General features: G+C 39.9%; 2 protein-coding genes across 10 annotated transcripts in view; one reads left to right on the top strand and one right to left on the bottom strand.

The window, feature by feature from the left end:
- LOC127001629 (uncharacterized) overlaps positions 1 to 6,441 on the bottom strand; it is an 18,293-nt gene extending 11,852 nt beyond the window's left edge. Inside the window, exon 1 of one of the 2 annotated variants that reach the window (XM_050866516.1) lies at positions 6,303 to 6,441. In XM_050866516.1, coding sequence (XP_050722473.1) covers positions 6,303 to 6,332 — 30 coding nt within the window. In that variant the 5' untranslated portion in view covers positions 6,333 to 6,441. Of the gene's footprint in view, positions 1 to 5,007; positions 5,129 to 6,302 lie in introns of those variants that run through there. The other variant, XM_050866515.1, reaches the window with a different exon arrangement.
- LOC127001628 (RE1-silencing transcription factor-like) lies at positions 5,086 to 27,210 on the top strand. 8 transcript variants are annotated; one of them, XM_050866509.1, is made up of 8 exons: positions 5,086 to 5,140; positions 7,697 to 8,024; positions 9,976 to 10,073; positions 10,444 to 11,070; positions 11,411 to 11,623; positions 15,742 to 15,855; positions 21,117 to 21,408; positions 21,706 to 23,770. In XM_050866509.1, the coding sequence occupies exons 3-8, from the start codon at positions 9,993 to 9,995 to the stop codon at positions 21,759 to 21,761; spliced, it is 1,383 nt and encodes a 460-aa protein (XP_050722466.1). In that variant the 5' UTR covers positions 5,086 to 5,140; positions 7,697 to 8,024; positions 9,976 to 9,992; the 3' UTR covers positions 21,762 to 23,770. The 8 variants fall into 8 exon arrangements, 7 of the variants coding, with proteins under 7 accessions (XP_050722466.1, XP_050722467.1, XP_050722469.1 ...); XM_050866510.1 differs by lacking the exon at positions 5,086 to 5,140 and adding an exon at positions 6,508 to 6,528; XR_007755367.1 differs by lacking the exon at positions 5,086 to 5,140 and adding an exon at positions 23,796 to 23,814 and having other exon boundaries at positions 7,561 to 8,024; positions 21,706 to 21,817.
- Positions 27,211 to 27,459: the final 249 nt, after the last annotated feature.

The following is a 27,459-nucleotide window of genomic DNA, read 5'->3' as shown; positions in this document are numbered from 1 at the left end:
TAAGCATCGCGTTACCTTTACTCACACACAGACATCCAGAACCTTGGTGCTGCTTCTCTAGGCTTAACGTTTGTGAGGGGAGGGCAGGTTTGTATGTATTTATTTATTTACTCATTCATTGCTTTATGAAGGTATACAGAGCTCAAAGGAACGCAGACCGACGTGTTCTGTGTAGGGTGTGTCGCTCCTTGCCCGTGGTGGCGATACCTTAGCAGAGATAATTTTTATTTTCGTAATATATAAGCGGACTCAGGTGGCGTCAGGATTACGATGAGGCAATCTTACTTGTAATTTTCAGAAACAGGCTCTTTCTAAAGAATTAGTTAGACCCTTTGATACTGTGCTACGTTGTTGTTCAGATCACAAAAAGGGAAGCACTTGGAAAACACGCCCACGGGAAACCCACGATACAGGTGTTGCCACGAGCCTCTGCCCCCAAACAGGACCCCATGACGCGGACTGCCCCACGAGGAGCCGGGGGGAAGACCCACTCACGTGCTGCTTCTGGAACTATGTAAGCCATGTTATGTATGTATGTGTGTTTGTATTTGTGATGTACTGCATATACCTAGATTAAAAAAGTCAAGGCCTAGGTTAGGTAAAATAAAATACTTGCTAGTTTAAAAGTTTACAATTTATACGGTATACTTATTTGTATTAAGAATTGTTGACTCTATTGCGTTATCATTATGTGGACCCCTAAGGTAATAGCTACACAATCATATAATCACAGATGAATTATCCCCAGAGAGAGAGAGAGAGAGAGAGAGAGAGAGAGAGAGAGAGAGAGAGAGAGAGAGAGAGAGAGACCCTCAGCCTTCGCTTTCTTCATTCTGTGCAAGGATGATATCATTAAGGTATCTTATTTTGATTCCTTGCCTCAACACTCCCATAGTCAAGCGAAATCTGCTCAGTACTATCTAATAAGATTATCAGAATAACCTGTTGGTCATCTCAGGGCCATTTCACTGTGCGGGGTGGTGAGATGAGCTCGGGTACGGGAGATGAGACTCACAGCGAACCCGAAACCGAAACTACTATAGAAACAACGGAACCTGTACCACCACCAACAACAACACCACCACCACCACCACCACCAACAACAACACCACCACCACCAACAACAACAACAAAAATGCAGAAACTGAGTCATTCGTTCCCCTGTAGTGAGTCAGGTTTTGCCCTCTTGTCAATGGATTGTTGATGAAAATCGATACATCTCAATGAGTGAATGAATGAAAAAAGTCGACAAATGAACGAAGTCAGGTCGCGTGCCCTCTTCCAAAACCTTCATCTCTCACAATAAATTTTCAAAGTCCACTAGCAGAAATTAGTTGGGCTTTCATGGGTGTTCTTTTCTTCTCATTCATGATGCAGAAGTCTTCTCAAACTATCACTAGGATCATAAAACTACCCACGGAAATAGCCACACCACATCTCTACAGAAGCCTGATGAATGTGGGTGTGTAAGCCTCGTACTGTTTGAGGATATGAGCCATGGTTTCTCGGCCTTCTGTCTTTATCACTGACCTTGGCTTCGGTGCGTTGGCTTTGGGCTTATCGCATTAGTGTCCTCACCCTGCAGGTTTGTGACCGATACCTACACATCAGATCGAGGGCACAGCCAGACAAAGGAAAATGGGTAATCTTAAGATCGATGAAATAGATAATGAGCGATAACCATCAATCTCAAGCTACTACCACGTGTGAAGGTCCACGTTTCAGTCCAGTCTTATATTCTTACGCACTCAAAGGAGGGGGAATTGTTACTGTAGTTAAGCAGTGGCTCCTATCGAAACAGCGTACCGTTAAGAACTTCAGGAGGAGTGTTCCGATTTCACATTATGAGAGTACAGTGGGATTTCCTTTCCTGGTTTTCATTCATGACTCAGGAAAATTGCACAAACACCGCAGATCTGTGTGTGTGTGTGTGTGTGTGTGTGTGTGTGTGTGTGTGTGTGTTGGTGTCAATGGTGTGTGTGTGTGTGTGTGTGTGTGTGTGTGTGTGTGTGTGAGAGAGAGAGAGAGAGAGAGAGAGAGAGAGAGATTTACATAGATTTACATAGAAAATCAGACCACACAGACCCCATGGTCCAGACTTGGTGGTCTGTCCTTAAACCTAAGTGATTTTACATTAATCAGAAGACTCCAAAACGTTGCATTTCTACTTTAGTTGATATTAAGTTGAAGGAAGTGACGGTCGAGCTTATTTTTGAAGGAGTCAATCGTGTTACAGTGGATCACTGACGGTGGAAGCTTATTCCATTCTCGCACTACAACGTTGGTGAAGAAAAATTTGGTGCAGTCTGAATTTACTTGTCTACATCTGAGTTTTACACCATTGTTCCTCGTGCGCAAAGTGTCATCGATCATAAACAATGTTGATCTGTCTACATTCGTGAAACCATTAAGTATTTTAAAACATTCGATCAGTTTTCCTCGGAGGCGACGTTTCAAGAGAGAACATGTTAAGGGTAGAAAGCCTTTCTTCGTAGGATTTGTTGCGCAAGGAAGGGATCATTTTCGTTGCCCGACGCTGAACACCTTCTAATTTAGCAATATCCTTTGCATGGTGGGGAGACCAAAACTGTACCGCATATTCCAAGTGGGTCTGACTAAACTGTTGTAGAGCGGAGTACTACATCTTTATTCTTGAATACAAAGTTTCTTTTAATGAAGCCCAACATTCTGTTCGCTTTATTTGCTGCATCGATGCATTGCTGTGAGAATTTGAGGTTTGACGCGATTTTGACCCCAAGTCTTTGACGCATTGAACGCTTTTGAGTTTAACGCCGCGCATTTCGTATTCGAACTTCTTATTCCTCGTTCAACTTGAAGGACCTGGCACTTGTCTACGTTAAAGGGCATCTCCCATCTATCCGACCAAGCTGAAATTTTGTGCAAATCCTCTTGGAGGCTTTGCCTGTCTTCGTCAGTGAGAACCGAGTTGCCAATCTTTGTGTCGTCTGCAAATTTACTAATGCGGTTATTGAGTCCAACATCCACGTCGTTGATGTAAATAATGAAGAGCACTGGGCCAAGGACCGAGCCCTGAGGGACGCCACTAGTGACAGGCGCCCACTCTGAGTTAAATCCGTCAATCACTACTCTTTGTTGTCTGTTGCTCAACCAATTCGCGATCCATTGGTTTACTTGACCGTCAATACCTATTTGCTTTAATTTGTAAAGTAATTTATGATGCGGGACTTTATCAAACGCTTTCTGGAAATCAAGATAGACTACGTCCAGTGATTTGGTTACGTCATAAACAGTGAAGAGGTCGTTATAAAAGGTTAATAGGTTTGATAGGCAGGATCTTTTGTTTCGGAAGCCATGTTGTGAGTCCCCAATCAATGAGTGGCTTTCAAGGTAATTCACAATTTTGTCTCTAATTATGCCCTCAAGTAGCTTACCTACAACCGAAGTTAGACTAATGGGCCTGTAATTACCTGGTACTTTTTTGTCTCCTTTCTTGAAAATCGGTGTCACGTTAGCCTTTTTCCAATCTGAAGGGACGATGCCTTGTCGCAAGGACATATTGAATACGGTTGTGAGGAAGGAGAGTATTTCGCTCTTTGTTTCTTTCAGCAGAGTTGGATATACTTTTATTTGTTTTAAGTGAATGGAGAGCTTTAAGGACTTCATCGGTTGTTATTTCAAAATTAGGCAATGAATGCTCGAGATTTACAATAGTACTGGTGTTGGTGGTAGCGAGAGGAAGACTGTTAGTATTAAACACCGAGGAAAAGTAATTGTTTAAGAGGTTTGCAATGTGTTGGCTGTCAGTCACTAGTGCACCGTCGCTGTTTGTTAAAGGTCCAATACCACTTTTGATCGCCTTTCTGTTGTTTATGTAACTGAAGAAAGATTTCGGATTATTTTTACAGTTGGCTGCAATATTTTCTTCGTATCTACGCTTTGCCTGACCTACTAGTCTTTTTACTCGTCGCCTGGCATCATTATAAAGTCTAATGTTTTCGGGCGTGCTTTGTTCTTTCTTTAACCTGTAAAACAATTTTCTCTCATTGACTGATTGTTTAATTTCGCTATTAAACCACGGTGGGCTTTTATTAGTGTTAATTCGCTTCTCGCACAAGGGGACGAATGTGTTCTGCTGAGTGAGTAAGTGATTTTAAGGCTTAGCCAGGCTTCCTCTACGTTGCCGTCATCTGATAGTTGTATTTCTGTTAGTTTTTGTCGGATTTCTACGAAGTTAGCTCTTTTGAAATTGGGCACCTTTACTTTATTTTCAGTCACTGATGATTGAGCTTTAATGTCGACGCGCACTAATTTATGATCGCAAGAACCGAGGTGTTCTCCTACCGTGACACTTCTGATTAGGTTATCTTGGGTCGTTATAACAAGGTCGAGTATATTATTTTGTCGAGTTGGCTCAGAAACCATTTGGCTTAGATAATTTTCTTCTAGAAATTCGATCATTCTATGTGACTCGCCTTCTGTACCTGACAGTGTCGCCCAGTCGATATGGGGGAGGTTAAAGTCTCCTAATATCAGTGAGTCGCTGTTATTAAGTGAGAGAGAGAGAGAGAGAGAGAGAGAGAGTTACTGCAATCGACAGGCCAAAAAAAAAAAAAAAATGCTACTCATACAAAAAATGTGTTTGTTTGTGTGTGTGTGTGTGTGTGTGTGTGTGTGTGTGTGTGTGTGTGTGTGTGTGTGTGTGTGTGTGTGTGTGTGTTCTGTCTTCGTATCAGCTAAATATTTCTAAAAAAAAAACTCTGCCTTCGACTGAAAGGACAGGTATTTTCACATTTATCTTATTCTACTTTATATAAATTCGATTTCTCCAACTTTCACTTCTTGGACCGGCCACTTGTCTTTTTTTTTTTTTTTACTCCTCAAAAAATGCGGCAGTAGTTTCTCGCCAAGCCCCTGTCGAAACACACACACACACACACACACACACACACACACACACACACACACACACACACACACACACGAAGCTATATAATTACTCCGTGAGACTGGATCGAAACCTATTACCTGCTGAATACTCTGTGAACGCCAACTCGGATGCATGGATGGGCCCGTGCTCCCCATTATTTAGTTAGTTAGTTGATGGCATGCTATACCCAGGTCAACCCTGCTCCCTGCGCCCACAAAGCCTGTCTCTTGAGTAAGTTGATGGATCCTGGTGGGAGGTACTTGTTGAGGAGACTTGTTGTGGAGACTTGTTGGGGAGACTTGTTGTGGAGACTTGTTGTGGAGACTTGTGGCCCGAGACTAGTTGTGGAGACCTGTTGTGAAGACCTGTTGTGGAGACTTGTTGTGGAAGACTTGTAGAGACTTGTTGTAGAGACGTTGTGGGAGACTTGTTGTGGAGACTTGTTGTGGGAGACTTTTTGTGGAGACTTGTTGTGGATACTTGTTGTGGAGACTTGTTGTGGGCACTTGTTGTGGAGACTTGTTGTGAACACTTGTTGTGGGAGACTTGTTGTGGAGACTTGTGGGAGACTTGTTGTGGGAGACTTGTTGTGTAGACTAGTTGTGGAGACTTGTTGTGGACACTTGTTGTGGAGACTTGTTGTGGACACTTGTTGTGGAGACTTGTTGTGGAGACTTGTTGTGGAGACTTGTTGTGGAGACTTATTGTGGAGACTTAATTGTGGGAGACTTGTTGTGGACTCTTGTTGTGGAGACTTGTTGTGGAGACTTGTTGTGGAGACTTGTAGGAGACTTGTTGTGGGAGACTTGTTGTGGGAGACTTGTTGTGGGAGACTTGTTGTGGGAGACTTGTTGTGGAGACTAGTTGTGGAGACTTGTTGTGGAGACTTGTTGTGGACACTTGTTGTGGAGAATTGTTGTGGAGACTTGTTGTGGGAGACTTGTGGAGACTTGTTGTGAAAGACTTGTTGTGAGAGACTTGTTGTGGAGACTTGATTGTTGTGGGAGACTTGTTGTGGAGACTTAATTGTTGTGGGAGACTTGTTGTGGGAGATTATTATGAAGACTAGTTGTGGAGACCTGTTGTGGAGACTTGTTGTAGAGACTTGTTGTGGGAGACTTGTGGAGACTAGTTGTGGAGACTTATTGTGGGAGACTTGTTGTGGAGACTATATAGTTGTGGAGAGCTGTTGTGGAGACTTATTGTGGAGACTTGTTGTGGAGACTTATTGTGGAGACTTGTTGTGGAGAATTTCTCTGAGGGTCTCCCAAGGAATAATATCATAAGATGAGAGGAGGCAACGCGCCCCCCAGCGTATGCTCCCGTTGATTGATTGACTGACTGACATCACCGATCCACCGCTTTTTTAATTAATTAATTTACACCAGCTTACCTGAAGAAGATCCCTTATCACGGCCATCATGACCTGCTGGAGCTAGTTGTGACCAGAGCCTGCAGCCTGACAGTCTGCCGCCACGACGCCTTCCTTGGTCTTTGGCGCCTTTATATGGGGTCCTCGGCCTCGGAGATAAGTGTGGGTCAGCTTATCAGCCCATACACTCGTCTCCTCCTCCCCTCCCTGCCTAGTAGTTCCGAAGATTGATAGTGTATTGTTGCAGGTAAACAGCAAGGGAGAAGGGAGGAACATATGCCATCCCAACCCCCAGACAGGGCAGATCGAATGTGATTACACGTATTACATGTGTAGGTAGCACCATGAAACTAAAAAGATACAATGGTAGGAATGAAGATCACCAATGACTATAAATACTCCCAGCAGGACTGTAGTCAGAATACCCTTACGTTTTTTTGCTGCTTGCATCATCATCATCAGTAATAGTAGCAGAAGTACGTACGTACCGTAGTAGTAGTAGTAGTTAAATAGTAGTAGGGGGGGCTCCCGTGGTCTTGTGGTAGTCTCTGACTTGCGCTTCGGCGGGGTGCTAAGGCGTGGGGTTCGAGACCTATCAGTTACCATGGGGGTGGAAAGGTGGGCTCTTTCCGACACCCTCAGCACCGTTGTTGGGCCTCCTCCTTGAAAAAGAATTGGTAATCTCTCTACCAGCCGTCTGGGGGGTTGCGCGGCATGCACCGCCTTCCTCCATTGGGGTATATCCCCAACGAAATACACACACACACACACACACACACACAAAAAAAAAAAAAAAAAAAAAGAAGTAGGTAATATGATATAGTGGTAGTAATGTCTATGCATACTTTTCTATTCTTTTCTCACCTATGTCTGTTATTTTATCCCTTCATTAGTATCCTTAGTTGTATAATCACACTCTGTACTGCCTGGGGGTTGGGATGGCATGCTCCTCCCTTCTCCTTTGTTGTTTTACTTGCAACAATAAACTATCAATCAATCAATCAATCAATCAGGTAATCACTTTCATATGCCTCCTCCCCTCTCTCCCTTTCATTGTATCTTTTTAATTTCATGGTGCTACCTACACATGTATTAATAGTTGTATAATCTCACTCTGTCCTGCCTGGGGGTAGGGATGGCATGTTCCTCCCTTCTCCCTTGTTGTTTACCTGCAACAATAAACTATCAATCAATCAATCTTCAACAGGTCTATCAGAGGGATGGAAATAAGTGGGTGCTCGTTGTGCTTATCTCACTTCCAGGGAGAGAGAGAGAGAGGGGGGGGGGGTGCGTCAGAGTATACGTAACACATGAAAAATGATTTATCTATTCGAATATAAATAAACCAACATATCTTTATATCTATTTGCTTATATATTCATTTAGTTATCTAGTTTTATATTGTGTTGGGACAGATCTGCAGCTGTTGCAAAAAGAGAGAGGAGGAAGAGAAGACAACAATAACACACCTAAAGAAGAAGAAGAATAATCCAGCCTCCTAAATCACTGAAGAGGTAAAAAGAAGTTCCCAGCCTCCTAAAACACTGCTGAAGAAGAGGAAGTGTTACGGTGTGCCTACCCAGCCCTTACAACACTGACAGAGGCAGTGTTGTGGCGTGCAGGACAGACGTGAGGGCCGTGACACGTGACCTGACCTGACCTCGCGCTGCCCTGGACGAGACGAGGTGATGCTGCTCCTCTGCCTGGCCCTGTAGCCCGTGCCTTCATCCCGGGGGCGGCGTGGTGAGTCGCTGGCCTGCCTCTGCTGTGTGCCTTGTGCCGGGGTCAGAAGCACTATAATAGGGTAATAGTGTGGGTGAAACTAGTGTATTATTCCATTATTCTCCAGAATTTGACCACTCTTTTGAACTCTTTTTTATAGGGTTAGTGTTTAGGAGGCTTTTTTTTCTCATTACTTTTTTTTTTTTTTTTTTTTTTGCCCTTGAGCTGCTTCCTTTGCTGTAAACATAAAACACCCACGAAGAAGAAGAAGAAGTAAATGACATCACCCGTCTCAGAGCAAATAACACTTCGGTGCTATATGAAGGTGTATTTTGCTGTACCATCGGAAATCACTTGCTCATGAGATCTTGATTTCTCAAAATATTGAAATCAAGCACCAGACATCATGAAGGTTCAGGGGGATATATCAAGGGATTTCTTTCTGTCTGTCACATTTTGGTAACAGGGCACAGGTCAGGTTAGATTTATTTAGGTTAGGTATCTGATGGATCTTGTCGTACCATTAACTTTGGTTATCAGCACATCACAATACCTTGACATAATTACCAACTTTTCTTGACTCATGTAGTAAATGTATATTTTAACTCCACCACCTCAAAATACCATATTTGCCTTCATCATCTGCTTAAAGGGCAAAAATACATGCCATTTTACCTTATCATGAAGGCGCACATGGTTAGAAACTGATCTAAACTAACCTAACGTTAGTGAAACTAACATACCCTGTTAACCATGCTAAGTCGCTGATGCCTAGGAGACAGTTGGGGTGGCGGCTGTGGTCCGAGTGCAGCAGTTAGGTTTGGTTATGTTAAGTTTGTTTCTAACCATGGGGCACCTTCACGTTTTCATTAAAGTGCATGTATTTTTACTCTGACCGTAATATGAAGGTGTATTACGGTGTTTTGAGATGGTGGAGCTAAACTGTAGATTTACCTTTCTTGGTTCCTATATGAAATTATTGAATTAGTATTATTTCATAAGTGTATTTGTCTCAATCTCAAATTTAAAGCTGCTTTTTGTTTGGTCCAGTGATTCCCAAGCTGCTCTGTGCCCTACACCCTTTGGAAATATTTGATTTGTGTCCACATCCCTGATAAAACTATTATGTATTACATTTGAAGATGAAGAAGTATACTTTTTAATTTTTGAACCACAAATTGAACTACAACAATTATAAACTTTTATCTCAGAAACTCAATTTTTCCACCTGTCAATCAACACAATCTTCCAGACACCTATCCCCTATTCTTCGATAACACTTAGCTGTCACCTTCTTTTACACTAAACATCCTCGGTCTATAACTCAAAATCTTAACTGGAAACCTCACATCTCTCTTACTAAATCAGCTTCCTAGAGCTTGGCCGTTTTATATCATCCCATTAATTTAGATATTTTTGTTCCTTTTTTATGTTACAGCTAAGATAATTTGCTCTTGGAAATTCTTATTAAGTACTACATAGCTGTGTAATACAATTATGCTTTAACACTATATGTGACATAAGCATCTCCACCAAACTTCCCAGACTGAGGGCTAGCTCTAAGCAGTGTGGATTAAATTTAGAGGCTATTAGGTCAAATTTGGACTGTTTTAGAATTTCTTTGGCATAGGTCAAATTTTGGCAACCTAAAGTAAAATTTTGGTAGCCTGTAGGGACTAGGCCACTAACCAAGGTTAAAGTAGGTATGTTTATATGTGTCAAGTACTGAGAGAGTGAGATAAAAAAAAGGGTTTTATGGAAAGAACCATGTGTTGTTGAATTTGTCACTCACAGCTTTGGGTAATTATGCTCCTCTCTCTACACTTAAATACAATCAGTTAGATTTGCCATCACACTTTTCCAAATGCACTCAACATTTTTGATTTTATATTTTTAATATTTTCCAACTTTCATTGATATTGCAAAGTCAATACATTTTGTTGCAACAGTTCAGAGAGAATTATGTTTTCAGGCATATACCTCTTCAAAATGGCTGAAGGAATGTTGTCATTGGCATGGAACAACCACAGTTCAACCTTTGGTCACATGCTGTCAACAGTTCGGGATTCGGTGAGCCAGTTCTAAAAAACTACATTTGCATGAGAACTTTGGAGGAATATAATCATAATATTTTCCTGAGATAACTATGTAAATCATTATGAGGAGGGTGTAATTAAAGAGCCATTGCATATATGGATCATTAAAGCTTTGTCTACAATAGCAGTAGTATATAGTTTGTTGTTTACTTGGAGCTTGTAGCTATTTTATTTTTTAAGTGAGTTATACCTTTAAATTTTCATATATACTAGGTTTTCTGTATTATACTTATTTTGAAGTGAATCTCATTTTAATAATCATTTAATGGCTTAATAATGTCTAAGTATATAAAAACATTAATTGAAGAAAGATGCAATATGACTTTTTTTTTTTTTCTTTTCAGGAATTATACACTGATGTAACAATAGCGTGTGATGGAAAGTTTTATCCTGCCCATAAATTAGTTTTATCAACTTGTAGTGATTATTTTTACAAAATATTTGAAAGAACACCATGTAAGCATCCAGTTATTGTGATTAAAGATGTGGCATGTAAAAACATGGAAGCATTACTGAACTACATGTATGCAGGTGTAGTGAGTGTAAGTCAGAGTGACTTAGCCCAGCTTATAAGAGCTGCAGAGTTACTAGAAATAAAAGGACTGGCTGTCCCCGATGAGCCTCCCAGTGGCACCAAAAGATCAGTGCAAACCCGAGACACCTCTGTGGACGGAAGCAGCTCAAACCCAAAGAAACTCAGACGGGAGGAAAAAAGGACATTGAATCAAGTTGAAGCACCTTGCATTGATTCCTCTGTTCCCTCATCTCAGTCATCATCAAAAAAAGATGATGGTCAAGGAGAACAGATGAATAGCAATGATATATTTAACAATAAAATGAATCAAAGACAGTCTCACAGTGAATGTAGGCAAGAAAGGAAAGAAAGTCTCGGCTATAGCAGGAGGTCAGAAGAACTGGGCACCGACAATGGACAGGATCACCTGAACCCTGAAGGACGAAGTCAGAATGAGGTGATTTAATTTTAATGTTATCTGCATAAGTTTAGTTTGTCCAGTTATTTACTTTCCATCTTATCAAGCCTGTATATTAAAATAGATTTAAAGACAAAGTGCATAATCATGGAGTTACGCAACCATTGGTGTGGCAGATCCATGAAACCTGGAAATAAATCTTTGTTATTTATTTGATTACAATTTATTTGGTCTCTAAATTATCTGCACCCATGCTCTCAATAAATATTTAAGTTGTGTTTAAAAAAATTCTGTGTTGATAGATCTTTAAATGATAATTACATTTTACTTCTATATTTCATTGCAATGGAATGTGAATTTAAGAAAGATTTCTCCATAGGTGGCAAATGAGAGTGCCATCAAGGAAGAAAAAGTAGAACCAGATGAAAGTGAAGCAGCAGAGATGGGCTTTGAATATGAGTCTTTAGTGACTGACCTTGTTGGAAGTGAAGAAGGAACCAAAGAGCATTCCAGTGCATCAGATACATCCTTCAATCACTCACTGAATGCAGAGTCCTACAGTGCTGAAGCAGGACCATCTGGTTTGCAGCCGGTAAGTGGGCCGGGTCACACATCTGGTTAATTTTGCAAGACATATGTATTTGAACTTACATGTTTTACCACTTGTCATGTTTTGTATCTTAGGGCTTTGTGTATACAATACCTTTCCCTTTTCCATGATGATCTTTATCTCACTAAATTACTTTGTTAGTTTTAAAAGTGCTTATCTGCCACAGAATCATTGAACAATTGCTGCTAAGTTTGATAACAGTTGTCATTAGGCTTGTCAGCAAGTCCAGAGGCTCTGAGGTAGTGAATGGAAGCATGGCAGCCACATACCTTTAAACATTACTAAGGTAATGTATTTGATATCATCAATAGTAAAAATGCATAATGAACCATATTATTCACATTAAAAACTAGAGAAGTAGAGTAATATGTGAGACTAGTAAGGTAAACACCACATTTGCTGTTGTATAAGGGCAATGTCCTATAAAACCACTGCCAAAACTTCCATTTTAAACATAAGATTAGAGCTGCCATGTGAAGGTCTGGCAACATTGGGCACTGGAGAAGCTGAGGCTATAGACAAGAATACTGTAAAAGTCCAATAATTAAAACAGATATAATCCAAAAATCCAGATAGATCAAATTTTTAAGGTGGCTGTCAGAAATCCCCCCCCCCCCCCCAAAAAAAAAAGAATAAATAAATAAATAAAATAAAATAAAATAAAATAAAATCAGGCACCAGTATGCACTGAGTGGCACCAAGCAGCTTGAACGAGAAACAGGAGACTAAGCAGATAATTGAATTTAGTCTGGTCCAGGATTCAGTAGCCAGGTACAATGAGCTACATTCACCACATAGTGCAGAAAAATTGCATCGCAAGGCTACCAGTCTTGGAGGTGGTGCTGGGCTCGCACCACAAGTGAAAAAAGAACAAATATGGCTCACAACAACACTCACTCTCTTTTAATGTTGGAAGTGTGATTGGTATTTGGAGACCATCTATGACACTAACCTTCAGCAATGGCAATGCTGTAAATAATACTGTCTTTGTTGAATAAGTAACTCCAAATGGTAAACGAAAATAGCCGTATATAATGATGAAAAGTAGTGGTCACTATCACCTCCACATAATCCCTCACCCTCACAAGCCTCTCCTCTTTTGCATCCTTCTGTGTACTGTCTCCTGGGAACATCTTGTTTTGATCTGACTGCGTCTGCTGCCCATCAGGGGTCACATTCTTGTTTAGGATAAACCACAGGGCTACCTGGATTTTGTGGTCTGCCATTTTTATGTAAGCTGTGTCCCCCAAACCCCAGCTGAAACTACAGTCATGTGAAATATTTGGTTGGAGGCAGAGTGGGGGGCTGCTACTGAACTCTCCTTAGGTGTTGACAGCCAAATATTTGCTTGATTTGTGGACTGTATATGCACTATACCACAGGGAGAGGTGGCTCCTAAGGCTTCTATGAGGGGCAGTCCTGAGCTGCTGCTTGAGGATGATGAGTGACAGTGACTAGTGCTTATCTCTGGCCTCAACTCTCAGAAGGCATTTGGACCTGATGCAGTGCCTCCTATTGTCCTTAAAAACTGTGCTTTCCTGCTGACACCCTGCCTGGTCAAACTCTTTCGCCTTTGCCTATCAACATCTACCTTTTCTTCCTGCTGGAAGTATGCCTTCATACAGCCTGTGCCTAAGAAGGGTGACCATTCCAATTCCTCAAACTTCTGCCCTATAGCTTTACTTTCATGTCTATCTAAAGTTTTTTAATCAATCCTTAACTGGAAGATTCAAAAGCACCTTTCCACTTCTGACCTATCCAATCACCAGTATGGGTTCTGCAAGGGGTGTTCTACTGGCGATCTTCTTGCTCTCTTAACTAACTCTTGGTCATCCTCTCTTAGCCGTTTCAGTGAAACTTTCTCAGTTGCGCTAGACATATCAAAAGCTTTCGATAGAGTCTGGTACAACTCTTTGCTTTCTAAACTGCCCTCTTTTGGATTCTATCCTTCTCTCTGTTCCTTTATCTCCAGTTTCCTTTCCAGCCGTACTATTTCTGCTGTGGTAGACGGTCACTGTTCTTCCCCTAAACCTATCAACAGTGGTGTTCCACAGGGCTCTGTTATTCATCAATGATCTTTCCATAACAAACTCCTATCCACTCATACGCTAATGACTCCACTCTGCATTATTATTATATACAGGGTATTTTCATTGTTATTGCAGTTTCTCTAATGTAAATTATTCAACTTCTTTCAACAGAAGACCTTCTCAACAGGAATTACAATATTAACCCCAGACCTTACTATCATTTCCGGTTGGGGTAAAAGGAACCTTGTGTCCTTCAGTGCCTTAAAAACCCAATTTCTCCACCTATCAACTCAACAATCTTCCAAACATCTATCCCCTATTCTTCGACAACACTCAGCTGTCACTTTCTTCAACACTAAACATCCTTGGTCTATCCTTTACTCAAAATCTTAACTGGAAACTTCACATTTCTTCTCACTAAATTAGCTTCCTTGAGGTTGGGTGTTCTTTATCGTCTCCACCCGTTCTTCTCCCCCGCACAGTTTCTATCCATATACAGGGGCCTTGTCCACCTTCGTATGGAGTATGCATCTCACATGTGGGGGGGCTCCACTCACACAGCTCTCTTGGACAGAGTGGAATCTAAGGCTCTTTGTCTCATCAGCTCTCCTCTTACTGATAGTCTTCTACCTCTCAAATTCTGCCGCCATGTTGCCTCTCTTTCTATCTTCTATCAATATTTTCACGCTGACTGCTCTTCTGAACTTACTAACTGCATGCCTTCCCCCCTTCATCGGCCTCGACGCACACGACTTTCTACTCAAGCTCATCCCTTTACTGTCCAAATCCATTATGCACGAGTTAACCAGCATTTTCACTTTCATCCCTCATGCAGGTAAACTCTGGAACAATCTTCCTTCATCTGCATTTCCTCCTGCCTATGACTTGAACTCTTTCAAGAGGAGGGTATCAGGACACCTCTCCTCCCGAAATTGACCTATCGTTTGGCCACTCCTCTGAGATTTTTACAGGAGCAGTTAATAGCGGGCTTTGTTTTCTCATTATTGTTATTTTTTTTTCCTTGAGCTGTCTCCTCTACTGTAAAAAAAAAGTCCATATTAGGTTTAGGGAATTTTGCACACTACAGAAATATTAGTTAAACTTAAAATGAGTCAAGAGGTAATAGACTACGTGAAAATACACTACTCAGACAGCCTTGACTCAACTCCATTATTGTCGAATGGGTTTGTCTTTCCAACAGCACTTCCTTGTTGCTTGGCGTTTTCGTGAACCTGATTTATTTTTTGTGCCCTTATTACCTCTGGATTTACTCTCTTTTCATAGATTTATAAACGTAAAACTACTATTCAACACTTTTACAGATTACTGGTGATTGGGGAGCAATAAAACAATATACCATGTCTTTCTTTACTGATTATGTGAATATATCTTTCGTTTTCAAGGGTCCCTCCCAATAATCCAACAAGTTCGATAATCTGAATGACCCTCAGTCTACTGTCATTCAGATTATTGACAGTCAGACCTCATCAGAGATTATGGGAAAATCTGATGTTATGATGATGACAAGAGTTGCCTTATGCAGGCCAGCTGCCCTCTTGTGATCTCTCTTGTTCAGATTTATGTAGTGAAATTTTCATGTACCCTTGATGACTTTGCAGGGTATTTTTTTCTGTATATGTATGCCTAAAGAGACCATGCAAATATTTATAATAATTATATTAGTCAACCTTTAAGGCATTGTCATAATCATCATCATTATCAGTTAACTCATTTTCCCCCAAGGTAGATTAATGAATTATAAAGTCTATTATGGTAATCCTTTGATGAGCATTATTGGAACTGCATCCCTTTTGTAACTTATTATGACCCGTAGTAAATAATAGTGATATGTTTCTCTCTCAGGGATAGGTATTGTGAAGGTAGAAATTAATGAAACTGCTGAGAAAGATTATTTTCGTTAATGTCACTATCATCACTCAGTCTCCTTTACTGACGTATGTTCATCTTGTTCTAAATTTAGTATCTGAGCTGATACCTTTGGGTCACCCTACTTAAAATTGCCTTGTATACCATAAACTATAATTCAACTGACTCAAAAATCATCTGCAGTGGCCAGTCCTTGCTGAAGGTGGAGAGGCTTCAGGAGTTAGTCAAGGATATGCTGGAGGCAGCCTTTCCTTAGCAAGTCACCCTGGACAACAGCCACACCAGATGCAGCACATGGTGAGTGTTGAAATGCTAAACTTCTCTAGCTTCTCAGTAAGCTGCATTTTATATTTAATTTTCTATTGTTTCTTATGGTAATCCCAGACAGATGAAAAAGCAATGCTGTCTTATATTGTGAGTATGTATGTTTCCCTTTTACAGACTTGCACAGACATGCACTTCTTTCATTTGACTGGATACTAAATGCATACAAAGGCAAAAACGTCTGGATACCATTTCAGCATTGCTGCTCATTTGCTTGTATTTTAAATTACCCTTTTATCATATGGGTGACATGCCCTCTATCATTCCTTTGAACTCCTTTATTTCTCTGTATCTATTCAATGAGTTGAATAAAGAAATCAAAGTTGGAGGTGATCTTCCTGGGGTATCTGATGTATCACTGAATCTTAATGGTTGTATGATATGTTACGAACACCTATAATCAAGTTTCAGGTCATATGAGCCAATAATCCAACAAGTTTGATAATCTGAATGACCCTCAGTCTACTGTCATATATATTTTATGAATAATTCTTGGAAAGATGTTCTTATTTTGTTGCTCCTCTTATACGTACCAACAAAAAGGAAAAAAACTAAGATACGTTTGCAATTTCAAACTGATGCAGAAAGTGGGTTATGAAGTTAACCTCTTCAATCTGGCGATGGATATATGGATTGACATGTGAATATATATATATATATATATATATATATATATATATATATATATATATATATATATATATATATATATATATATATATATATATATATATATATATATATACACGTTTTCCCGAAAATTGCTCACATTCCATTATCACTTTCATGGCTCTGCTTAATCCAATTGCTTTAAATCTATGGACATTTCCTTTATCCACCCTTCCTCTTTAATCTGCCACAAACCCGAAGTGTCTACGTCACATGGTGTTTCTGTGGTGACATGATGAAGTGCAGTAACTTTTACCTCATAGCAACCCTGTGTTTGGAATGCTGTGTAAGTTGTGTGTGGTGCAGTGTAGCTAGCAGCCCTCCCACTCCCCATGCTCCCTACATATACACACAGGGGAACTTAGCACTCGGCAGTGCATCTCCTTGCACATGCAGCTTCATTTGAACCCGATGAAAAGCTCCATCATTACCCTCGTATTCTGAACTTGATAACTCTGAAGGGTGGTAGGATGCATCCTCAGGGGCCTCAAAATCACTTCCACCATCTCTGTAAGGAGATTGATCTACAGGATGGCCACCAAAGCGAGGTTGCACAATAACGGGACTCAGCCTTCCTGTTAAGACTAGGGGTGGGAGTTCAACGCTGTTACTGTCACTGTCTTCACCACTAACACCACATTCAAAGCTTGAAAAAGTCACTTTCAGCTCTGCTCACACTGAGAGCTCTTTTGGGAGGAGAGGAGGCTTATAAGGAGTTGAGGTCACTGGCTGTGGACACTCAGGCGCAGAATCAGACAAGGAAGATACAAAAAAACTCTCTTCCTGCCATTGTTACGGTCTTGGAAACACTTAGGCTGGCCCAGAGGAGTTGTGTGACAGCCTAGGAGTCACATTGACCCATAAATCCCCACGCAGACTTCAAAATTAGGGCCAAAAAAGGCAAACTGGAAAACCCATCACCAGCCCATTCATTATCTGGCAACCGGATAAAAATGTCACCTGCCCTTTATGGGTTAAATGGTTGAGGAATTACAGGAGCTCACTGGGTATGTGTCTTAGTGGCAAGGGCCTCTGTGCATACTGTGTAACTGCCGGTTGGTTGGGTTTGGAGGGTGAGCCCGTGACTGTTTTCAGTTTGAAAAATATTGAATATGTTTGTGTCTCTAATAAATCATTCCTCCATATTTTTTTATTTGTTTTAACCCCCCTGAAGCACACTTGTGTATTACCTAAGGTGTGCACCAGAGTTTGGGAACTGCAGTGGCAAGTTTCCATAACAGCATTGTGGTCCATATTAGGGATGTACCGATACCAAAATTTTGACCGATACCAATACCCCAATATTTGACCGATACCGATACCTGTGCATTAATTTTTTTATACAACAATTCCAGCAGCTAAAACGCAATATCAAATGTTAAGAAAAAAAAAAAAAAACACTACTTGTTTTTCCACCATAGAAGGGAAGTACAAAAAAAAGTAACCAGTGGTGGCCTGAAAAAAGGTGTCCATAGATCCGTAGCCAGATGTGGTGACCGCTGCACCACGGAAGCGCATATTAACCCTATACGGCGCGGCGAGGCAGCAGTGCATGGTTAACCCAAGTGTTAACACCCACCCCCATGAATTTCGACAAGGGGTGAGGGAGGAGGCGCCTTGTGAGGTCTGGTTGACTCAGCAAGGTTAGCTTTACCTTAATTGGCGTACATTTAGGCAGCCCTGGCAGCGTGCCCCATTGCGGGGCGACCGTCTGACTGACTGAGGCAGGCAAATGAGGCGAGTGAAGGGGTTCCGCCAATCCTGCGCTGAAGCTGCTAAACCTGTATTGTATTTGTCCGCGTTACCAAAGGCTATACTGAATACCAAGTATTATATTTTTGTATTCAAAGTAATATGAATCTTATCGTTTAAAGTGATGAAAATTAAATCACGGGAAATTCCAAACTACGGAGTATCATGATACTGGATAATTACACTTTTCTAATATTTTTTCAACAAACTAGAAGATCCAATTTCTGTTGAACAAAATTATTTGCAATGAGTGACATGCGACGTACAAAACTCCTTCAAATATCGGTGGTATCGGCAGAAAATCAGCCGATACCAATACCAATACCGATACTCTTAAAATGTGCCGATACCACCAATACCAATACCGATACATCAGTACATCCCTAGTACATATATGAGGTCTGTTGAAAAGTATCTGACCTAAGGCTGGGAAAAAAACATTGCTTGCCTTTTGGGTCCCACTGCTAGTCAAAGTAGACCCCTTGTGACTCTACATACATAACCCAGTGGTCCTTCCATTGCTGTGAGCATTTCTGACAGTGTTTGGGAATGACTATCAGCTGCTCTTTTGGATTCTGCATGATGTTGTCCCAGCTCTCATAATAGGATCCTTTCATCAGCACCATCAGCTTGGAAAACAGCCAGAAATCATAAGGACCCATGTCTGGAGAGTAGGGAGCCTGGCAAGCCTGAGGAATTCTATACTTGGGGCAAGAAATAGCCAATCAGGAGTGAAGATTGGGTCAAGGTTTTGAAATGATGCACATGCCAGTTGCCTGACTTAGAGAGTTCTGATCTTTGGTGCTGAACTCTATCACAGTGATGATAGAGAACCTCCTGATGATACTATTTTTTGACAGTTTGACTTTCTGGCACATGTTCTTGGTGCACAACACCATGATAATTAAGAAAAAGTCAGCATCACTTTGCTACTCATCATTCTTTCCTTTTTGTGCCTTATGAAGGATGGCTACAACCATTGTAATGACTGGGCATTGTATTCTTGAGCATACTCATGTACCCAGTACTCCTTGCCAGTGATCACCGTCTTAATTATGTCTTCAGGTTACTCTTGGCTTGTGTTACATCATTGTGCATAATTTGAAAATGCAGTGAGAATAGGGTATACAATCATGCACATTGGCTGATTGGCAGTAACTGACTTAAATTGCTAGGTTTAGAAATTAAGTATGCACAGTAAGGTTTACTAATGCCTGCGACTTCATTATCCTCCTGGGTGTAACTGGTTCCTGAAAAAAAAAAAAGTCATATATTTTGAACAGGCTATTTAAATACGGTGTTATGGATTCACTTAATATGAGTATATGGCATTGTTAATATCTTTGCAGGTGGATAAAGATTTGAATCATTAAGTCGCTTTTGCTTCTTGTCTTACTGTATGGCTGTGAGACATGGACATGTAATGCCTTTGGTACCAAGTTACTTCACAGGATCATGGGGTATCGCTGGAATGACTTCATGTTGAACCAGCTACTGCTCTGTAAAACTGAATCGAGGTCTGCTACCAGCTTAGTTTGTTCACGCCAACTCCAGCTGTATGGGCATATGGCACGCCTCCTGGACGTCGATTCTGCTCACAGGGTTGTTTCTGTACAATACCACCCTAAGTGGAGGAGACCAAGGGGACACCCATGTAACTCATGGCTGGGGCAAGTCAACCAATCCTACCATGAAGGATTTGGGATGGACAGGGCAGCTGCTTGGGAGCTTGCTTGGGAAGACCGTTGGGAGTGGAGGCGGCGAGTGCGTGAAGTGATGTGCCCGTGGGTGTATGCTCCTCATTAGACCTTGTAAATAGAAATCAGTAGACATCTTAAGTTATTAATTTCAAAATGAGAGACTATTAATGTCTTGGTGAATAGAAAATGATAAAAAGATGTATGAGTGGGGTTATGGAGAAAGGAATGGCATCCATTTATGCATTTGATTTTTATTTCTGTATGTAATGCATAAAGTAGCTGTGAACTAATTTCTCTTTACACTACTAGGCAGACTTGTTTTTTGTACTGACTTTTGAGTAGAATACAAGTACAAAAAATTTCATTATCATATCTAGTAGAGAGGGTGTGTGTATGCAATATTTTGACTCCATCCTACAGGAAATCAGGATTCATGATGATGATTAGGATCGATGTGAATGAAAAAAAAATAATAATAATACTGGAAAACCATTGTTAGGACAGCAACAAATACTTGATTTTCATCAGTAGCCTCATTTCTCTGATATTGACTTGGGTAGCACATTCTCCCCAGTGAAATCTGCCATTGTAAATTCCTGACCACTTTTACAACCGGAAGTTAGGAGTCCTTTTTAATACATAATCATGCCCAGAAATAAGGATAAAAGGAATATTTTCTTGCTAAACCTTCTTATATGTCCACACATTGGATACTAAGGAGGTTTATTTTTCCTTTGTTGATTTATATCTTTTCATGTAGAGCATTTGAAAGAATGTAGAATATTTAATTACTATATATTTTTAACCCCTTGACTCCAGCGACGCTGACGTCGGCGTCCGACGGGTGTCCGACGGCGTCACCGTATGGAAAGGGTTAGTCCTCTTCTAAACCTCTTAATCCTCTTCCATTTCCTCTTAATCCTCTTCAAAACCTCTTAAGAGGAAATGGAAGAGGATTAAGAGGAATTTCAAGGAGGATTGAGAGGTTTAGACGAGGATTAATCTTCTTCCATTTCCTCTTGACCCTTTCCATACTGTGACGCCGACATCTGCATCACGGATGGAAAGGGTTAAGGCCTTCTTAGTGGGAGGCTAAGATGGCATTGCCTACAGATGGGATCTGAAAGTGACTGCCAGTGGGTGGAACATGGCCCAGCTCAGGGGCCACCATTCAGCCTTGTCCTCAGGGACAACAAGAACCAGCACCTCAGGAAGGCCTACAAGAACCACCTTGGGGTAGTACACCAGTGCCCATTTTGTTCCTACAAGACAAGTTTTCGCCATAACCTGACGAAGCACGTGAGGATCCACACTGGGGAGAAGCCGTTCGTGTGCTCCCTGTGCCCATTCCGGACCAACCAGAACATCAGTCTCCAGAGGCACGTGCTGAAGATACACAAGGAAGGTGAGCAACACTTTCATGAGTTTATGTAGGGGCTTATATTTATGGGTCACTAGTCACTGAGTGCTTTGCAGCCAACTGCAGTTTTGCAAGGAAGGTGTTACATAGTATACATGTAGGTTGTAAAAACACTGCAGTAAAAATTTTGCACTTAGCATTCTAAATTTGCTGTTTTTATTTATTTTTTTATTTTTTTATTTCATCGTAATATGATAATTTCTTAAAGTAGTTTTTATGCAGTATGTAAACTGTGCATATTGAAATATGCTGCAAAATGATAAGATTAGAACTTCTCCACAGCGACACACAGTCAAGAGAGAGTCCAAGGCAGGATACAGGAAGCCCCACAAGTATAGCTGCAGCAGAACGGGATGCAGCTCATCTTGTTGCACTTCATTTCATCACAGACAAAGTGTGTATGGCTTGTGAATTTGAGTGAATCTGTGAAACTTTGCTCTCATAGTATTTTCATGTTTACAGGATATAGTATCAGATATATTGTATATGTTGATTACTTTTCCAGTCATAGTGTAAAAGACAATTGAATGTTCAAATACAGAACACAAAGTAAAATTATGGTGTATATTAAAATGTGTATGATTTACATCCTTATATTTTTGGTTTTATATTTTTCTCCTATTGGTTTATATCCCTAATATTAATTAATTTTTTTTTATTTCATAATGTAGTTAAGTATTTATTTCTATCCTCTTACTTGATTTCATTGAGATTCCTAAAATGCAGTAGGACTGGGTTTTAAAGAGTGGGACTGGGCAGTGGGAGCAAAGCAGTAGTTGCAAATTGCAATTATGTGGAATTTTCCCATGACCCAAATTTGTATGCATCTCAGAATTTGCATCCAGCAGAGGTTACTCATTGACATGTCCATGTTATTTACTTCATAGTGTTTCATTTCTGCTTGTGCTTCAGCTATCTTGTAAGCAGGAGCAATGACCTCAATATGGCCAATATTATGCTTGATGGAACAGCCAAGGTTGGCAGGTAGGGAAGATCACATATGTGAAGAGGTGACATGTATGTAAGATGGGAATGTCATTTCTTATTTACTTTGAAGCACAAATTGCATATGATGAAGTTCTACTTGCAGATGTGAAGGCTTATTTATATTTTAAGATCCCCTTTGCATACTTAATGATTTGCGTACTACAAACACGCTTTTAAGTGACACTATGTACTTGATAGCAACTGCTGTGTTCAGGCTTTGCTGTTTTAACTTGCTAACACAAATAGCAGAGAAAGGGGTCTCACAGTGGCAGGTTGATCCAAAAGGCATTGATGTTCTTAAGGTCTTTTTCTTCAGTCAGTGTCCACATCTCATACAACTCCAAAACCTAACTAGAATTGAACTTTGGACTTCTTGCAGTGTTTTCTGAGACAAATGGGACACATCCAGCAAAGTTACCAATTCAAAAAGACTGATGACATGATGGCATGAAGAATATTCTCAGGTGTACCTTTAGCTATTGCACATTTTATTAACTATTCATATCACACTTATAAATATTTTATTTTTGCTTTTACTTCCATCTTTTACACCTCTGTGGTGCAGTGGTTAGCATGCCTAGCTATAAATCCGCAGGCCTGGGTTCGATCCTGGACCAGGCAGATTGCTCCCGGCTTACTCAGTTGTTTTTCCTCCATTTTGAGCTGGTAAGTAAATGGGCACCTGGGGAAGGTAAACTGTTGTAGCCTAGATTTCACACTTGCTCTGTGTCCCAGGTAGTGGATTCTTACCCATTACAGGCTGACATGTCAATGAAACGGACATGAGTACTTTTAATATTCCATCTAGTTAGAGGGCATGCTATTCTCGAGTGATTAATTTCCATCACATATATCCTCATTGGCTGTGCCCCATTCTATCACCACATTTCTGTTTCATGGCTGATAGATACACACTGCATTGTAGCCCCATCTTAAAATCCAGAGCTACATCTCTTCCACATATAACTGTAATGTAATAAATTTTGATTTTATTCTTCTTCCGTACGCCCATATGTATAAAAAACTGTTCTTGGATGTATAAACTCCTACACTTCTGTAGTGTTCTCTTCTAAAAAATAAAAAATAAAAAAAATAAAATAAAAAAAAACTTAAAGTTTACATCCTGCTATTATGCTTGGCATCTTCACTCTGTTAGGTGTTTCGTTGTAAATTGCTCATGCCTGCTTCAAAACTGAATGCAGTATTGCAACAGAAGCTATAAGAAAATGACTAGTGTGGGCATGATGCTCAGAATACTTAACTACAAAATTAGATTTGTAATCTTTCATCATAATTTAGTAAAATGTTTTGGAGGAACTAGCTAGAACAAATCTACTCAGCAATTGTTGACTAGGTTGAGTAATCAAGGATGGCATCCTCTGCAGGTGGGGAGTGCTGTTGTTGGTGACAGAAGAGAGGATGGTGGTGCCACCAGGTGTCAGATCACAAAACGTCGCATCTACCAGTGTCCTGTTTGTGCTCATGATTTCCCACGTCCATCTCACTTAGAACGACATATCCGCACCCACACTGGAGAAAAGCCGTTTACTTGTCCGCTCTGCTCCTTTCGCACCGCCCGGAACTGTAACTTGAAGAACCATTTGTTCACTCATCAGAAATGAGCTGAAAATTCTTATGACAGGATGTATTACCATGTGCTGGTTTTGGAGTGTGGTGTTTGACTGGATTACTTGTATGTAAGGATATCACACTTCATAGTACTCTCAATGTTTTGTAATGTAAATTATATGATATCAGAGTAACAGTTTGGATTCAGAGTGAGGTTCCTGGTTCAAACTTCCTGAGTTTCTGTAGTAGGGCAGTGGATGTTATGCAAGAGAAGGATGGGTTAAGTGCATCTTTCTAAATCTTAAAAAAAAGCATTTAACATAGGGCTACAGAAGAAACTCTTTTGAAAACTGAAAACCAAGGGGAAGTGCAAGGGAAGTGGATGGAGAACTACTTGACAGAAAGGCAGATGAGGATGATCATAAGGAGCAGGGTGTCTTCATGGAGAACTAGCAATCAAAGTTCCACAATGTTCAGTATTGGCATCGGTTATGTTCCCGGTCTACATCAGTGACATGATGTATGGGTTAGCAAAGTGTACAAATCTGTTTGCACATAATGCAGAACTCATTATGCCAATAAGTCATTGAGTGTTATGAGTCCAACTCGTGATCAGGCTGTGGTGAAATGCACACATGCATACACACACGCACACACACACGCACACGCACACAACAGGAACAGAGGCAGAGGCATAGAAAAAGAAGTTGTGAAATTGCTAAAAATAGAGAAGCAGTGGTGAGGGACATGGCAGAAAAGAAAAAGTGTGTTATAATGTTTGGTGTCAAGGAAGAAAAAACCCAGTGAAGGCGAGAGGAGTAAGGTGAAAAGTATATTGAGAAATATGAATACTGAAGAGGAGGAAAAGATGGAGGAAGAAGTAGATGAAATGACTAGATTGGGAAGATATGAGGAAGGATAAAACAGACCACTAAAGATAAAGCTAAGGTCCCAAATGACAACAGAAACTATACTAAATAGATCATGGAAACTAAACAACTCTGAAGAATATAAGCAAATATATGTGAGGAGAAATGTCAGAGGATGAAAGAATGAAAGCTAAGGAAATGATAAATGAAGCGAAGAAGATAAATGATGAAAGATCAAAAGAAGAAAAGAAGAATAAATATGTTCAGACAGCACTGGTATCTTGAATGTTAATGTTGTATGAGATGGGCAGTGTACTTTGAGTTTATGTATTATTTTAGAGTTGATTATTGCTGAATATTGGCATAGACCATAGTGTTGAGTTCTTATTATGAGAGATGTAATTTTAAAGCAATAAATGTTTATATTTCAGATTCTTGTTTTATATGTTTTTTTTTTTTTTTTTTTTTTTTTTTTTTGACAGCTCAAATGAAATTATGAATATTCTATGGAAGTATTTCCACAATATGTTTTTGGTGCAAAATTTGGGAAATGAATTTGAAACTTTATTCGGTATCAAGCAGTGTAAAACATTTCCATTGATAATACTTTAGTTAAGTAGGTGCAGTTTTGTAGTGAAGGGTATCCTCCTCCTCCTCCTCCTCCTCCTCCTCCTTCTCCTCCTCCTTCTCCTCCTCCTCCTCCTCCTCCTCCTCCTCCTTCTCTTCCTCTTCCTCCTCCTCCTCCTCCTCCTCCTCCTCCTCCTCCTTCTCCTCCTCCTCCTTCTCTTCCTCTTCCTCCTCCTCCTCCTCCTCCTCCTTTGTCTCCTCCTCCTCCTCCTCCTCCTCCTCCTTCTTCTCCTTCTCCTTCTCCCTCTCTTATTTTCATTTATTTATTATTATTATTATTATTATTATTGTTATTATTATTATTATTATTATTATTATTATTATTATTATTATTATTATTATTATTATTATTATTATTATTATTATTATTATTATTATTATTATTATTATTATTATTATTATTATTATTATTATTATTATTATTATTATTATTCTCTATGGGCATTATATTCTTGTGCAGCGAGAGACAGTTCAAAGTGATGCAGCTCTTACAATACATCCTGAGGTCAAGGACTGGATCCCCTCAATTATATTTTTTTGTCTTGAAAACCTGTTAGTGTGGCTGAGGAACTTTCTGACCCCTCACCTGCCTCTACAGGAAATGGGGTTGCTGGTGGTGATAATGATGATTGTGATAGTGATGGTGATTGTCATTTTTATTATTATCATTATTATTACCATAATTATCAATGCTGTTTGCCATTAATATTATCTTTACCCTTGTTTTTTTTGTTTCTTTCCTATTGTAGCTTTTTTGCTTTGTAGTAATCTATATTATTTATTTTTTTATTATTTTTTATTTACTTACTTATCTTATTCAAATATTTATTTATATTTGGTATTAGCTTATTTTCAAGATTGATGATAAGGAGCCAATGTGCTGAATCTTATGACTGCATTTCAGGTTCTGGAGTCTTCAGACATGAATGGTGGAAACTTAATAGTACCTGGAACAATATCACAGAGATTGCATCGATGTCCATACTGCCCCTATGCAGCTGACTTCAACTACCTTCTTCAGCGGCATGTTAGGACCCACACTGGGGAGAAGCCGTATTGCTGCCCTCAGTGCTCCTATCGTGCCTCTCGTAAAGATTCCCTAAAGCAACACATGACCACTCACTTGCCACCAGCTAAGCTAGAATGAGCCTCAAAGTGGAACACACTTTTCTTTGCTCTTAATGGTGTTTTTACCATAAGAAACCATTGATTCATCTAAAATATTATGAGTTTTATTTGATTTTCTGATGAGTGTGGGTGGACTCCTTGAGGTATCACATAGCCACAAAATATTACCTACCAAGATAGAATGAGCTCCACAAAGTGAAGAGTTTTTTGTCATATATTATTTGCTTATCATTTTCTTGTTAAAACATTCACTACTTTTCAAGGGTAATTGGCAGAGATGTCTGTAATTAGGGAGGGGGATACTATCAGGACAGATCATAGTAAAGTAGGTAAGTTCTTAAGGAAGATGCTTTATCTAAAGAGACTTTATCTGACAACTCTCCAAAGGAAGTATTACAGGTAAAAGACAAGAGATTCATGCATCTTTTGGGAGGAGCAGTTTCTGATAAAGAATGTGGCTTGTATTGTTCAAGACATGCTGGTATTGTTACTGTTCTGAGTTTGAAAGCTTAGCATGAAGTTCATGTGAAAGTGCAAGAAGTTACTATTAAAAATACAAAATATTTTTATTGTACATCATCAGAGAAGCTATTGTAATTCATATATTTTGTACGGTATGTATTATTAACATTTAGAAGTTTAATAATATTTTATTTGCCTCTGAGTGCATGAAGTTGTCCATATGTGCCTTACATATTTAAAATATCAACTTCCCCAAGACACACAGACTAAATAGTGTAATGAAATTTATCATTTTCCTATATATGAAATGTGAATGTGACATTAGAAGCTGCCCTTGCCTCATGGGACGATAGATAAATAATGGACAGCACAGATCAAGGTTTGTGAAAGCTAT

Source organism: Eriocheir sinensis, chromosome 21, assembly GCF_024679095.1.
Source record: "Eriocheir sinensis breed Jianghai 21 chromosome 21, ASM2467909v1, whole genome shotgun sequence".
Lineage (NCBI taxonomy): Eukaryota > Metazoa > Arthropoda > Malacostraca > Decapoda > Varunidae > Eriocheir > Eriocheir sinensis.
Note: the sequence above shows the minus strand (reverse complement) of the source record. Positions and strands in the feature narration are given on the sequence as shown.

Bases quoted from the DNA above. Each gene is read 5' to 3' on its own strand.
- LOC127001628 (XM_050866512.1), top strand. From the start codon at position 9,993: ATGGCTGAAGGAATGTTGTCATTGGCATGGAACAACCACAGTTCAACC. The intron at 11,071-11,410 runs GTGATTTAATTT...ATTTCTCCATAG, and splicing joins AAGGACGAAGTCAGAATGAG to GTGGCAAATGAGAGTGCCAT. The intron at 21,409-21,705 runs GTGAGCAACACT...ACTTCTCCACAG, and splicing joins GCTGAAGATACACAAGGAAG to CGACACACAGTCAAGAGAGA.